The following is a 14904-nucleotide window of genomic DNA, read 5'->3' as shown; positions in this document are numbered from 1 at the left end:
GAGCGGTTCCTTTCTTTGTGCAAGAATTGATCTGTCTTTAACATTTGTCTCCTGAAGTTTATTCAACATAACTGTGTAGCTGGAGTCATCTTTTCCTTTTGTCTGTGGATTAGTGGAAATGCTTATTGTGAAAATAACACTTAAAAATCATTAACATTTAAACTAAGCCACAGCTTCCTATTGGTTTTGTCCAAGCAACAGAAAAGCTACAGTCTTCTTTGTTCCTGGAGATACAATGGATAGCCATAAAGAAAAGTCTCATGTGTGTTTTCTGGAAGCTTTGTTTTTACCTATTCTGTGTTAAAGCAGTAATGAGACAGTCTCAATTTAACAGAAATCTGAAAAGAATAATTTCTTGTTCAAATAGGCAGGTGCACACATTAAAACAACCAAACAGCCCACAGGTGAGTACACAGGTTCTATTGCTGCTTTCTTATACTTGACACTGGGTATTATTTTTTCTTTTTCAGGATGAATACTATCATTTATTAGCAGAGAAAATCTATAAGATACAGAAAGAGCTAGAAGAGAAGCGGAGGTCTCGTCTGCATAAACAAGGGATGCTGGGGAATCAGCCAGCCTTACAGACCCCAGGCCCTCAGCCCCCTGGTATCCCACAGGTGGCTGCTGCCATGGGCCAGGCACAGCCCGTGAGGCCACCCAGTAAGTCCTTCTGCATTCAGCAGTAGCTCTAAACACCTTGTGTCATTGGGCTCTCACGTTAATCTTGGGTTCCTGTTTTAACTTGGTTTTTACTGACTGTTCTTCTGTTGTGTTGCAGATGGGCCTATGTCCATGCCAGCCGTGCCTATCAGTCGTATGCAGGTTTCTCAAGGTATCTGTGTTTTCCTCTCTCATTGCAATTTGTAGGCACAAAGTAATTGCTAGAGGGAAAAACTGATCTTGTGGTTTATTTTTGGAGTTGGGGTGGGGGGAGCTGCTGGGTCTCCTTTTTCTCAGCATCGTTCTTGGTGGTTCCTCCGTGGCAGGAACTCTCATTGCAGTCTTGGCTTAAGATCTGGCAGTATGTGCTCAGTACTTTGCTAGTGGTTGGGAAGGAATTCAGTCCTCTCAAAAAGAGGAGGGTGCAAGCAGGCATACTGTGGCTAATCTCGTTTAAAACACTGTCAGTGGGGGGGAGGAGGAGGATGTTGGCATGTTTTCATCAGGGTAATGAGCCAAAAATACACCTGTAGCTGGAAACTTAGCACATTAATCCTACTATCTGTATAACTGATGATATCCTTCCTTGGTTCCTCATGGAAAGTGCATCTAAAAAAGCCTTGTAGCTTGTTCGTAGCACTGATGACTTGCTGTCACTGGTTTAGGCTCCTGTGGAATCATGGATGCTGGTTTTTTTTTTCCTGAAAAATACAAACCCATGACTTTTAGGTGCTTCAGCTTCCTCCAAAAAAAAAAAAAAATCCCCAACTATTTTATTTCTTGATTGAGTGTTAGTAGTAAATTGAAACTAGTCTTGAAATGTCCTTGAGAAGTTACATCCTCCAAACATTCATTTCAGTAGGCTAAAAACTTGCTACAAGTGTAGCTCCATAGTTCTTTGTCATCCTGTTAGAGACATTTGGGTATTTTGGAGGAGTTAAACGTTCTGTGTGAAAGGCATGACAGCTTTTTAACTATATTGTTAGCTTTTGTCCATCTATAGTATTGGGAGTGCTTTCCTATCTATAGTATTTTTATCACGTTTACTTCAAACATTTCAGAGAGGCCTGCATAAGATATTCCTGTTTCAAAACAAATACCTGGTTTTAAGAAACTATCTCAAGGTATTACTTACAAATAGCACCCTGTCTTTGCAGCTCATCCACACTCTTCATCTTCTGCCATTTTTTTCAGACACCAATAGTTACATTTCACCCTGACTGGTATTCTTCTAAATATTTCTTGCATCCTAATTTGTCTCTTAAGCCAAGTGAACTTGCACAAAGTTAAAGGAAAAAGATGATGGGGAGGGCAGTCACACTTCAGTCATAATAAATGTCAATTTTATAGTAGAGTTATAGATACATAATGCTGACATGTTCCTAATGAGTTGTTTTGGGGGTGCATTTGCAGGAATGAATCAGTTTAACCCCATGTCCATAGGGAATGTACAGATGCCCCAAGCGCCCATGGGACCCCGTGCAGCCTCTCCAATGAACCATCCTGTACAGATCAACAACATGGGCGCCGTCCCTGCGGTTCGTACTCCTCCTTACCCACTCCTCCTCAAAACTGGCTGGGGATGCTGAGTGTTAGTGCTCTTCTGAAAAGGCCACGTCAGAAAGCAGGACTGTAAATTGTAGGATAATTTCATGGAAACGTAGCGAGTCTGTCAGGCTCTTATTGAGGCGTTTGCTTTCTATAATTATGTTTTTCTTTTTTAAAATAATCTTTAGAGAAGTAGATGCCAGAGATGCGATAATCTCCAACAGTCTGTGAAAGAGCGTAGTTCTTTCAGAAGCAATGTCTTTGCAGTACATATACCTTTATTCCTCCATGAAAACATGTTTTTATTCTTTAGAAAAACAAAAAAATATTTTCAGCTTCACTGGTTTGTCTCTGTTGGGTCAGAGAACAAAAATTTCTAACACTCTTAGTGAACGTTACCTGTTTATAAATAACTTTCTCAGGAATACTGTGGAACAAATGCTCCAGTTATATGCATATGTCCACTTCCATTTGGTTTACTGAAGCCAGTTTTACCTGCTATTTTTTGGCCTGTCTTTTGGTTACACTGAGGGTATTTTGCTTTGTCTTGCTCTATCATACTAAGTGGTAATAATTAATGAATTTTGGTGTTAAATTAATTTGGGTGTTAATTTTTAGATGGCAATGTCTCCTTCCCGCATGCCTCAGCCGCCGAACATGATGGGAGCTCATTCCAACAACATGATGGGTCAGGCTCCCACCCAGAACCAGTTCCTGCCCCAGAATCAGTTTCCAGCATCCACTGGGGCTATGAATGTGAACAACGTGGGCATGGGACAGTCGACAGCCCAGGCCGGGGTGGCACAGGTAAGGTGTATTTCCTAAGACTTACCTGCTCTTTAATTGTTTTCTTCTAATTTATTTATTCATATTTATATATTGTTTGTTGCAGTCACCCCTGACTTTGGGGTCTCCTGGTTTACAGCTGTCTTCTTCATAAGCTCTTATGTAATCTACCTACATATGCTATACTGGGGAGCAGTGCCATGGAATTCCTGATATAAATCCTAAGAAATGCTTGCTAATGAGATTGGGGGCAGGGGGGATATCAGAAGATAGTTTGAGATGTTCATGAGCATATACTTTTGTGTCTATGTGGACCTGAATAGCTAACTTCAAATCAAGAATTACAGTAACATCATTGGGAGAGATCTTCTAAAGTTTTTTTTTAATCCCTCTACTTCTGAGGAGAGAGTTGTTGGTTTTTTTTTCTGTGCAACAAAAACCAAACCCCAAACCAAAAAACGCTCCTCTTAAGTCCTGCACTGTACAGTGGGTGAGGCATTACATGTGTTGAGCTGCCTTCTAAAGCAGGGCTGCTCTAGAGTCCTAGCCTAACCTGTGTATTTTCTCAAAACCACTTCGTATGCAAAGTCTGACCTTTGCCTGGATAACGACATGATTTAGAGCTTGTCTGCCTGTGGGATTCTGTGCTACTTGGAGATTGTGAGGATTCCCTCTGCATGCCAGTGGAAGGGATGTAAAAAGATGGGCATGGCACATCTAGGTCTAGGAGCAAGGTCTTTTGACTAAGAGCTGATGAAAACAATGAGAGAAGTGAGGAGTGTAGTCATTTGCACTTCAGTGCTGTGATTTAAAGGATAAGTGTGATTCCCAGAGTTCCAGGAGACACGGGTCTGTAAGAGAATCTCTGTCTCTCTTCAGCAGGGGCAGGTTCCCAGTGCTGCTCTTCCCAACTCCATGAACATGCTTGGGCCGCAGAGCGGGCAGTTGCCCTGTCCCCCAGTGACCCAGCCACCTCTACACCAGACGACACCTCCCGTGTCCACCGCTGCTGGGATGCCACCTATTCAGCACCAAACCCCAACTGGAATGACTCCTTCCCAGCCAGCAGCACCTACTCAGCCATCGACACCGGTCTCCTCCTCGGGCCAGACGCCGACCCCGACGCCGGGCTCCGTCCCCAACGCCACGCAGACCCAAAGCACACCCACGGGGCAGACGGCGGCACAGGCACAAGTCACCCCCCAGCCTCAGACCCCCGTGCAGCCCCCCTCTGTGCCCACGCCACAGCCAGCCCAGCAGCAGCCAACGTCTGTGCAGGCACAGCCACCTGGCACTCCAGTAAGTAGCGGCTAGTCGCGTTTGTCTTGTGTAGTGACATCCCACAGTCCTCCCTGTGCATAGCACCATGCTGTGAATGTGTAGAGCCCGTAGCTGTCAACAGTAGCTTCTCCTTTAGACCAAAGGGTTGGTTGTAGATGTGTAAAAACGTGCGTTCAGATGTCCTCGGCGCTGTTGGAAGGAGGGGGGCGTGATGAATGGCTTCAAACTGCTCAGAGTAAAACAGGCAGCAGTCTGCAGAAAGATGAGGTGTGACAGGCCTGATGTTATATTGGGCCTTAATCAGAATTGGTCTTCTCTCATCATGAGATCTGCATAATTTTTTTCTTTTAAGATACAGTCAGGACAAATGCACGTTTCAGGGAATGTACAGTGTTTTACTGGGCAGGTGTTTGCTCTGTAAGAGAAGCCTCTTTGGGTCAGAATTCTTCCCTGGCTTCTCCTCTGTAAAGCAGAGTTATTAAATGTGTGATATCAAAACTTGGCTACAGCGAGCTCCCATATCCATGTTCTGCACTGTTTTAGAATATCATCTCATGTCTCTTTTGTGCTGTTCATTTTTAGTAAAGGAAAATATTTCTATATATGCAGTGTCTTTCTTTTGTACTGTTTTTACAACAGCTATCCCAGGCAGCAGCTAGTATTGATAACAGGGTCCCCACCCCTGCCTCAGTTGCTAGTGCTGATACGAATTCCCAGCAACTAGGACCAGATGCACCAATGCTAGAAAGCAAATCAGAAGTTAAAACTGAAGAAACTGAGCCAGAGACTAGTGAGACACAAGTGGAAGCTAAGACTGAGGTAAATGAGATTCTATACAGCTTAACTGAAAGCAGTGATAGCTATAAAAGCACTTAATGATGTGTCTGAATTGGTGAGCTAAGGGGCGAGAGGAGGGTAGTTACTGGAAAGTAACTGTCCTGAGGAAAGCCATGGATGGAAAGTGCTTTGACAATCTCAGACTAATATTTTGATGGCTGAAGTTTGGGTCGTAGATGTAATGGTACATCTTGTTGCATCCTTTCTTAAGGTGGAGGAGGATTTACAAGGATCTTCGCAAACAAAAGAAGAAACAGATGGAACAGAGCTGAAGCAGGAGCCAATGGAAATAGAAGAAAAGAAGCCTGAAATAAAAGTAGATGTGAAAGAGGAAGAGGAGAGCGGCACTAATGGAACCACTTCACAATCCACATCACCCTCTCAGCCCCGCAAGAAAAGTACGTGTGTCAGAGCCGAGCTTTTCTTCCGTGCTTTGTTTTTGCTCACATTTGTTTTCCAGTCTCAGCTCCTGCTGGGAGCTCTGCTTTGCACATGTGTTCCAGCACATGGAGCTCTAGGAGATCACTGCTCTTTGACTTACTTTTGAAAGTATGATTTTTTTAGTGTTACACGAATCACAGGTGAGAAAAGTGTGTCATTGTGGGCTTGATCCCAGCAGTCCTCTCCAGATTCCAGTTTCTGCACAGGACCAAGGCAGTGGTTGCTGGACAAACTCTGTACATAAATCTCTCCCTATACACCCTGGCCAGTGCTCTGTCAGGGGAGCTCAGCGTAGATAAGGGTGCTTTCAGTGACCAAGAGCATCTGTTGCTTTGCTTTTCTGTCAGAGGCTGCACATGCCACCTTCATTCTGAGTTTTAGTGCTTGCTTCACTGAGAATTGAGTGCTTGAACTCCTCTCTTGAATCCGTGTTCCTCCAAGGCTGGGCTGCCACAATAGACTTAAACTTTTTTACAGCATTCACTGGAAAGCTTTGTCCTCAGCAATAGGTCAGTAGTCTCTTACTCTACAGTGTTAGCATAGATTCAGGCATGACTGTATCTCTACTGGTTATCTTTCCAAAAGGAAACTTGATGGCTCTACAGACCTTGAGTGGACTTGTAGAAATGATTGCATGTGGTGAGTTAGTAAGAATTAAATGAATGAGGTTCTTAGAACAGACAAAAATAAATTACTCCACTTGTAGTGCAGGCTTTGTGGCAGGCTGCAAGTGAAGTTTTTGGACTTGAAAACTGCAGCTGTGGAGGGACATCTAAAAATCACTTAGCATCTGTTTTGAGATGATGTTTTCTGTGGTTAGTTTTTAGTTTTTGACCAAAGGTAAAATTTCAACATGCTGGAAGTGTCAAACAAGGGAAAGTGATGATCTGTTTCATTACTTTTTTCCTCCTTCCCTTGCAAAGGAAACTGCATAGAACTACATTAGGGGAGAACATTTTGAAGTTTATGCAGCTTGAATCTTAGTCTGCTCTCTATGCCTTGGGTTGCATTTAATTACTAAAAACACTGTAAAACGTGTTTTCCTGTAGATGGTATTTTCAGTCTGTAGCACAGCAGGCCAGCTAAATGAGAGTGTGCTACAGCACCAACTGGCAGAGCCAGTTTCAAACAAAATGTGACACAGGGAGTGGAACACTGATGAGTTAGCATTTATAAACCAGTTATATTCCCCGTGGAAGGAATCACTGCTGCTTATTAGGAGTGTGCTTGCAAGTAAATCAAGGGGAGTGGTTGAAAGAGGAGGATTCTTGCAGAATTACTCTGTGGAAGCTGCACTACATCCTGCTGATTCAGCCTGGGTTACTACGTATTTCCAGCACCTGGTTTAGTAACACAGTTCTATCTTGGAAATATTGTCCCCGAGTAACCACACAGTCTAATGCATGTGCAGCGTGGGCAGGTACAACCATCTACATGATTTTAAATGGTGACGTTTTCTCACTAAGTAGTTTGTCCAACTTTATATGAAAATACTGAGTAAACCAAGAGGTATCCAAGAGCAAACACTGTGAAGTGTGCTTAAGAGTTATGTGATATTTTAAATCTACTTATGAGACTCGTCTGGAGTTTTGTGGTGTCGCAGAATTATTGGGAACTCTTCTTCCTCCTGTGTGGCCAGATTCCTGAGGTGCACCCCATGTTAACCTGGGATGTGGCAGATAAGTGCTGCACCTCCTCAGGGTGGAAGTGTCATGGAGACAGAAGATTATCTATGAGATAACTTAGCAAGTTGTAGCCTGATGCCTTCATGTTCAAAAAAATTGATCTGGACCCCAAAGGGTTGTTTTTCTAGGTACGTGTGGCTCACATGGTAGAGCTGGAATCTCCTCTGTTTGTACCACCCATCCAGATGTACTGAACACCATCTCACTTCATGTAACTACACTGTGACCTGACCTCAGTGATGGGAAATACTGTCTGGGCTGGAAAGCAGAATGTGCTGAGACACTGCTCTGCTCAGCTCACTCACAGCTGGATTTTTGTAGTGTAGCTTTTCTTGAGAATTACAGACACCCCTTCAGCAAGCTTTTCTTCCTCATCAAGCTTTTGCCTTCATAAATGCAGGCAACCAAACCCTTCCAAATTCTGGGTTTGGTTTGGTTTTGCTGTTTTTCTGCAAATCCAGTTTAAGCCAGAAAGGCAGGTTTCTGGTTCCTTGCCTCTTCCCTTGCAGTCTTCTCAAAAGAAACGGTGTAATGCTCACGTGGGTGGCTCCTCTCTCCTCACTGTAGATGCCTGCCTTAGTTTGACCTTCAAATATTAGTTTTACTGTTTTCTTCTCTTCTTCATAAGACATAATAATGCAAAACCTGCAAGGACTTGGTTTGGGGGTGGAGCATTCAGGTGGATTGTCCTTATTGTTTCAAAGATGTCTTCATCTTCAGTTGTGAATTTTCTCCTTAGTAATCGTAAGCAGGATTTGTTCTGTTTGAAAGAAATAAGAATTTTAAAAGGTAACATTATGCTCTTCTCTGGCAGATAATACGTCATGGTGATTCAGGCAAAGATCCCATTTTCTTTTTACCACCCACGCATCCAAGACAAAATGGGATAACTGGATGCCAGCTCCTTCCAGAGATCTTGTAGCTGCCGGAGGAGAGCCGAGAGCATTTAATTTTGGAAAAGAGGGGGAGGGGAGAACAGAAAGTTTCTTGTAAAATCTGAGCATGGGGAGATCCTGTGATCAAATGTTCTGTTATTACTCATATTTCTCAAAGGCAAAGCAGCATTTTTTACTGCTAAAGATGAAGGCAACTCTTCTTAATGTTCTTAGGTGGTCATAAATTGAAATAATAACTGGATTTTGATCTTTATGTTTTCAAACTTCAAAATGAAAGTAGGTTGTAAACTTTATCAGCAAATAAAATTAAGTTTTAAGGAACTTGGCAAAAGTTGTGCCAAATCTCTGTAGTTTGAATTTAAATTGAGGTTGGATTTGTTTTGATAGATTCCCTGGTTTAGTGGTATGTTGTTGTAATAGGGGTCAGTACAGGGAACATTCTACAAGCCATGTCAAGCAAGTGGCCAGAGTAGACAATTAAAAGGTGCTTGTTGACCTTTACATTTTATCAAATGAAATAATCCAGATTATCAGGTTATGAACTACCTGAACCAGAGCAAGATGGTTCCAGAAGCAATAAAGAATACTTTTTCTCATTAATGAAATTTAATATTTCCTTCTGTTCTTAAGAACCCCATAATTTAATTTAGTGGTTGTTCATAAAACTTTGAGAGTGTACAGAAGGGTTCATTTAATAGGCAAGTGTCTGCATATATGATATCCATAAATATGGAAGAGACAGTTGCTTTTTTGTATCTTGCCTGTTGTGTACATGAGCAGGAAGAGGCAGCACATTCAAATGGTCTTAAAATTTTCATCCTGACTAACAACTTCCAGGAGGTGCAGCATGTACAAATGGCTAAAAAAAAAAAAAAAGATCATTTAATGCTTTGGGAACTTTCTGGCTAGTTAACTTAGTTTCTTGTTTTGCTTTATTTCTGTGTGTATTTTCAGTGAGTGTACTTGAGACATAAAGACTTCTTCTCAGAAATATCACCCAAATGAAAAAGGAAGAACAAAGAACTATTTAAGAATTACAGATTTTTAACTAGAAGTCCCAAAAAGCAATTATAACTTAGCAAAATGCCATTGGAGTGACAAGAGCAGTGATCAGCCTCAAAGGGGTCACTGTAGCCCTGATGATTTAAGTGCTTTCAACAGAACTCCTAATTGCTGCTGTTTATTGGTATCATTCTCATACCAGCCAGGCAGATAAATTTTAGATGTCATCTTGCTTTCTTAGTTGTTTCTTTTCCCAACAATAGGCATTCTTCCCTATTTAAAGACACTGTTCCTAAGGAAATAAATGCAATTACACTGCTGAGACGTTCAGAGAGCTCTCCAAGTTATCATTATTTTTCAGAAAATGCATTGCCTTTCTTGTCCTTGTCAGCCACTACTGAAAGAAGCATGGTTGTTGCCATGCCACCGTTGCCAAGTGGTTGTAATGATGCATACAAATCTGGAAGTATTAACACTTTCAAAATCAATTAACAGTCCATCAGACCAGGACTGTTTGTATACTGTGGCCAGGAAACTCCTGTGCCAGCTATCAAGACATCTGGTTACTCTCTGTAGAGCTGGCTCTTCAGTCCTGTCCACTACAGTGGTTTTTGCTGGAGGAATCTTGGCTTGGAAATAGCAAACAAGGGTAGAAGGGAGGCAGAGGGAAATATGCTTAGTCTCTAATCTGAAGAGCTGTGGTTCATCCATGTTGAAAGAATTGAATTAATTTGGTTCTGCATAAACTCCCTGTTTTTTTAATGTTCTAGAATATGTATTGTTACAGGCTGCAGTTGTTCCTATCTCCTTCCTCAGGGAGTATCACCTACTGTGATGGGAGTGAACACAAAAGTTGTGCAGTACCCTCTTCATCTTAAGTTTTGCCTCTAACCAGCCATGCAGATCAGGAAATCCCTCTTCAGATTTTTGTGTTAACATAGTTTTTTGTTTTTAGGGGTGTCAAGAGGTTAGGAAGCATGGAAGGGACTTTTCTAACCTTTTCCAACTTCCATTAACAGTTTTCAAACCCGAGGAGCTGCGTCAGGCTCTCATGCCTACCCTTGAAGCTCTGTACAGGCAGGACCCAGAGTCTCTACCTTTCAGACAGCCTGTGGATCCTCAGCTTTTAGGGATTCCGGTGAGTTGGCATGAAAAAAAGTATCAGATGTTTTAGTGCTTTGTCTTTGCTCCTGCAAAAAATTTTGTCTTTTCTGTTCAACACGTTGCGAACAACCGACATGTTAAAAATAAAGGGTTTTGTGTGTGTTTGAAGGACTACTTTGACATTGTGAAGAACCCGATGGATCTTTCAACCATTAAACGTAAATTGGATACTGGGCAGTACCAGGAGCCCTGGCAGTATGTGGACGACGTGTGGCTGATGTTTAACAATGCCTGGCTGTACAACCGCAAGACTTCCAGGGTCTATAAGTTTTGCACTAAGCTGGCGGAGGTGTTTGAACAAGAGATTGATCCTGTTATGCAATCACTTGGCTACTGCTGTGGGCGCAAGGTACGTACCCCAGGGGTGGAGCTGTGTGCTTCCAAAGAGAAGGGAAATCAGATGAAACATAGGCTTTGTATATTTTTCAAAAATTTTGAACTATTGAACAAAAGGGTTGGTTGAAGTTTGGCTTTATTATAAGCATGGGAAGAACTAAAGAAGGTAGATATCATCCTTGCTGCTGCCATTCTATTATTGCTGTATTTTTCTCCCTCAGATAACACCTTTTTTGGCCATAAGCAATATTAAAACACTTTGCCTGTTTCCTTTGTTCGTTGCAATAAATTAGGTGATTAGTTGGTTAGCTGTTACATAGTTAACAATTGTAATGAAATTAAGAGAGCTGTGCTGATACAGTTCCAACAGCTTGGAAAATTGTGATAAATCCAACAACCTATTACAATACCTGTAAGCATCAGGTTTGGTTAACACAAGATGACATTTTAAAGCTTCTTTTCTCACCGTTGTTTTGCAGTATGAGTTTTCTCCACAGACCTTGTGCTGCTATGGCAAGCAGTTGTGTACTATTCCTCGGGATGCTGCCTACTACAGTTACCAGAACAGGTAAGTCCCTGACTTGGAGGCTTTTTCCTTATTCAGGAAGTTAAATCCTCTGAGAAGGAGGAGGAGGACTGTTAACTTACTATTTCCTTTGTCAGCTAAGTCAGGAAAAAGTTGGTTTTATATCTTTGCATGCTGTCCTTTTGCAGTTGACCCTTTAGTTTCCTGCACTGCAGCTTGATACACACTGTACTTAAGTGCTTGCCATTAGAGAGGTTGCTTAGGTGGAAGTGAAGTTGTCCATGTTTTCCACCACACGAGTAGCAGGGCTTGCTGGAGGGAGAAGAGAAATAGGCACTGAGATTTGTTCTGGGAGAATTCTTAAAATATGCAGTTCTGTTTTCAAATTAGTGTCAGAATTTGCAAAGTAAAGGGCACCTGATTGATTGCAAGACTTATGTTCTCCTAGTTAAGACTTCATTCTATTTAAATTAACTTTGAATTAGCATTGAAAACTACTCAGAGACTCCATGAGAATTTATGAAAACAGTAGTGTCTGTGATTTTCAAATTAACAGTAGGATCTGGTGTTTGTACGATTATTAAACAATTACTATAAACTTTTCTATTTTATGCTTAAATCAGCAGGGCTATAACAAAGCAAACTTAGAACTTTGCTTTGGATTTGGCTTCTTAGATGTTCCCCCCTGCCCCAAAATGCCAAAATGGGCTAAGACACAAACTTCCTTTTCCCTGTTTGAAACAGAGTTAGGAATTGCTTTCCAGAGGCCTGGCAGTCTCTAAGTCTTGCCAACCTTGAAGTGCACAGCAAGCTGTTGTGTTAACTGAAGCTATAGAACTAAATCTGATAGTTTGTACTTGCACTGAGTCTGTCTTAGGGCAACCCCTGCATCACCAAACATGCTGTTAGCTGGTGCAAGACTTGGGTACCACTGAGCTGAAGCAGCATTTCAGCAGTGGAAGATGAAAAAGTGTCTTGTATTGTGTGTTTGGTCTTAGTTTGCCTTTGTGAGGTAGATAGTATTGACACAGAGGGATGTAGATCCATGAGCTTTCATAAGAGGTTTTGTGCAGCCACTGTGAACTCTGAAAGAAATCAGTCTGAAGAGAAATCAGGTAATTAAAATACATCCAAAGAGATAGTAACTCAGTACTGGAAGTGGGGGGGGGAAATAAGCCTTAAGTAGCCCTGTGGGGTAGAATTTAAAATATTTTATATTACACATGCAGGTAGTACTGTATTGGGGGGGAGGGGACACATCCACAACCCAGCAATTTCAGAAATAATTGACAAAGGGGTTGTCTTTCTTTCAGTTACACCTTTGCTAATTAAGTTATTATTAAATCCTTTGGATTACTCAGTGGGAGGCAATGTTGGTTGCTAGCAAGAAGTACGGGGTTGATGGGGCAGTGGGGTGCCCTGGACTAGGTGATGCAGGATTTCAGTTTCCTACCCATTACAGATGTGATAGTCCCTGTGCACTGAGTTGAGGCTAAAAGAGCAGGAAGAAAAAGGAGGAGATTTCCCTAAGTGTCAGTAGCCCAGCAGCAGAGCAGAAGTAGGTATAGATTTCTGTTCACCCAGCTGCCTTGAGAAACAGTTGGGGTTTGGGGATTTTGGGTGGGTTTGAGATGGGGACAGAGTGGGTTTGAGGCTTTCTGCTTCAGGCCAACTAAATGGAGTGATGAATGGGGTTTGGGATTCAGTTTTTTTAACAAAATACTGATAAAGATCAATTGCCATAGTTTTAAGCGTGCATTTGGACTAGCAGATGATAGAAAGCCCTGATTCATCAGCTGTATTCCCCTAAACCAACCCAATTAACTGTTTCCCATGATAGTGATCTTGAAGTCTCAGATTTTTCTTAACTGCGTAGCAAATTGGTGAAAAATGAATTCTGTGGTTCCAGCAGATCTTTAATTGGTTGTATGTTCTTGACTTCTCCCATTTACAGAACAGACAAAAAAGTCCAGTGTAATTGCATAACTAAATTACAACCAAGAACATTCAGGCACCATTGAGTAAATGAACTCTGGCACTACAGTTCAGTGATTTAAAGTTAATTATTTGGTGTAGAACTGTCTGACTTCCAGAATAAGACAGAAGTTTAGGTTCAATTCGGTGTTCAGAAAATACACTTCATGTGTGAATAGCCAGTTGAGAAACTGATATTTCAGATCAGTGCCAGCATCCAGTTACTAATTTAGAATTTCCTTTGAATGCACTTACGTACAGTTGGGAATTCACCTGTTCCTGCAGAGACTGAATGTTTTGTGGCCTTTGGTATTGAACCATAAAGTTACTCTTGGATAAACAGGAATCAGTCACCTGAACAGTCTGCATTTGAAAAGCTTTCCATTTTTGCTGTCTTGCAATGAATACATTCTTTGCATTTTTGATGGCTGGTACAATGAGAACATCTCCTGCTGTCTCTGGGTTTTGTTGAGTGTTTGTGGTGACGTGTAAAAGTCAGTGGATCAGAAGCAAGTCTCTATTTCTGAAGGTCCATATTCATAAGTTACAGCTGTTGTTTCACCTTGCCTATTTTATAGACAAACGTTCATGACCTTTAGGTGATTCATTTTCACGGTTTTTCAATTTTTATTTCCTCATTTTAATGACATGGATTAAGGCTTGGCTCTTGCTAATGTTAGGCTTTGGTTCTGCAGCCTGTGCTGCATCCCGTGCTCCCCTTTGGATCCGTGGATCACCAGAGCACGTGCTGAACACGCTGCCAGGCTGGAGGGTTCAGCCCCACGAGAGTGAGCTTCCCAAAACCACAGCCTGAGCTGGGGCTGCAGTATCCCTGCTGGTGCAGCAGTTACATCTCTGTGTTGTAACTGAAACCCAGGACTGAAGGCGGTGTTGTTGCTCAGTTCCATGAGTGCCTTCAAAGTCTGGAAATTATTCTGAAAATGGATCAGAATTAAGCTTTTTGGGGATTGTGTAAATGTAGCAAAGTGTTAATAGGAGCCTTGACCTTGGATTTTTCTGGCTACGTCCTCCTGTGTTTGGGTCCTCCTGTGTTTCAGTCATTCCCAGTCTGACTCTTAAAATGGGCAACCTTGTTAAGGCAAATAATTAGTAGGTTTTTTATTTGAAGGAAACTTCAAAGAAACATAATTCTAGAAAAAAAGGACATGAACAAGACGTAAAAAAATATAAAATTCTGAACCTGTTATGTTTGGGTGTTTTTAAAAAATCAATTCTTGGCCAATACTGTATCAGTTTCAGTGCATGGGACAAGGGGCAGGTGGAGCTGGTGTAAATGAGATGTGCAGTGCCAGCATCCACGCCTGAAACTCTCTTGTGATACTACTCTGTAACGACCACAATATAGTTCTCGATGGCTGTAAATGAACAGAATACTTTTTTTCCCCTCCTCTCTCTCCTGGCCATGTCCTGTTTCGTTCTCAGCTCCCAAAGCCTTGGTTTCCCTTGGGAGGGTGATGTGTTTAATCCTCGTGGAGCTGCCCCAGGAGAGGAGAAGTCCCTTGCAGCGTAACTAACCTGCGGTGGGCTGCCCAGCAGCCCTGGGGGCAGGACCACGTCGTTTTGGCTCACATGGTTGCTATCAGAGCAGCTGGTGTGGTGGTTAGATGGCTGTGGCAGGCTGGGCTGTGTTAGCTAGGATAAAACACACCTTCTTCCTCTCTGTGGGCCCCGCAGCAGAGGGGAGCGCGCAGCGCCGCCGCCCTGACGCGGCTCTGGGCTGGCAGAGCGGCTCCCGGAAGCCGGA

The 14904-nt window shown here is 42.3% G+C and overlaps 1 protein-coding gene across 1 annotated transcript in view; it reads left to right on the top strand.

Annotated features, from left to right (window-relative positions):
* CREBBP (CREB binding protein) overlaps positions 1-14904 on the top strand; it is a gene marked incomplete at its 3' end in the record, with an annotated part of 76083 nt that overhangs the window by 43282 nt on the left and 17897 nt on the right. The window contains exons 10-19 of the mRNA XM_008936450.1: positions 471-663; positions 782-835; positions 2077-2201; positions 2830-3018; positions 3877-4296; positions 4918-5097; positions 5327-5513; positions 10159-10277; positions 10413-10652; positions 11119-11207. Of these exons, the coding sequence (XP_008934698.1) occupies positions 471-663; positions 782-835; positions 2077-2201; positions 2830-3018; positions 3877-4296; positions 4918-5097; positions 5327-5513; positions 10159-10277; positions 10413-10652; positions 11119-11207 (1796 nt within the window). The remainder of the gene's footprint in view (positions 1-470; positions 664-781; positions 836-2076; positions 2202-2829; positions 3019-3876; positions 4297-4917; positions 5098-5326; positions 5514-10158; positions 10278-10412; positions 10653-11118; positions 11208-14904) is intronic.

Source organism: Merops nubicus, unplaced genomic scaffold (assembly GCF_000691845.1).
Source record: "Merops nubicus isolate BGI_N331 unplaced genomic scaffold, ASM69184v1 scaffold3033, whole genome shotgun sequence".
NCBI classification, from domain to species: Eukaryota; Metazoa; Chordata; class Aves; order Coraciiformes; family Meropidae; genus Merops; species Merops nubicus.
Note: the sequence above shows the minus strand (reverse complement) of the source record. Positions and strands in the feature narration are given on the sequence as shown.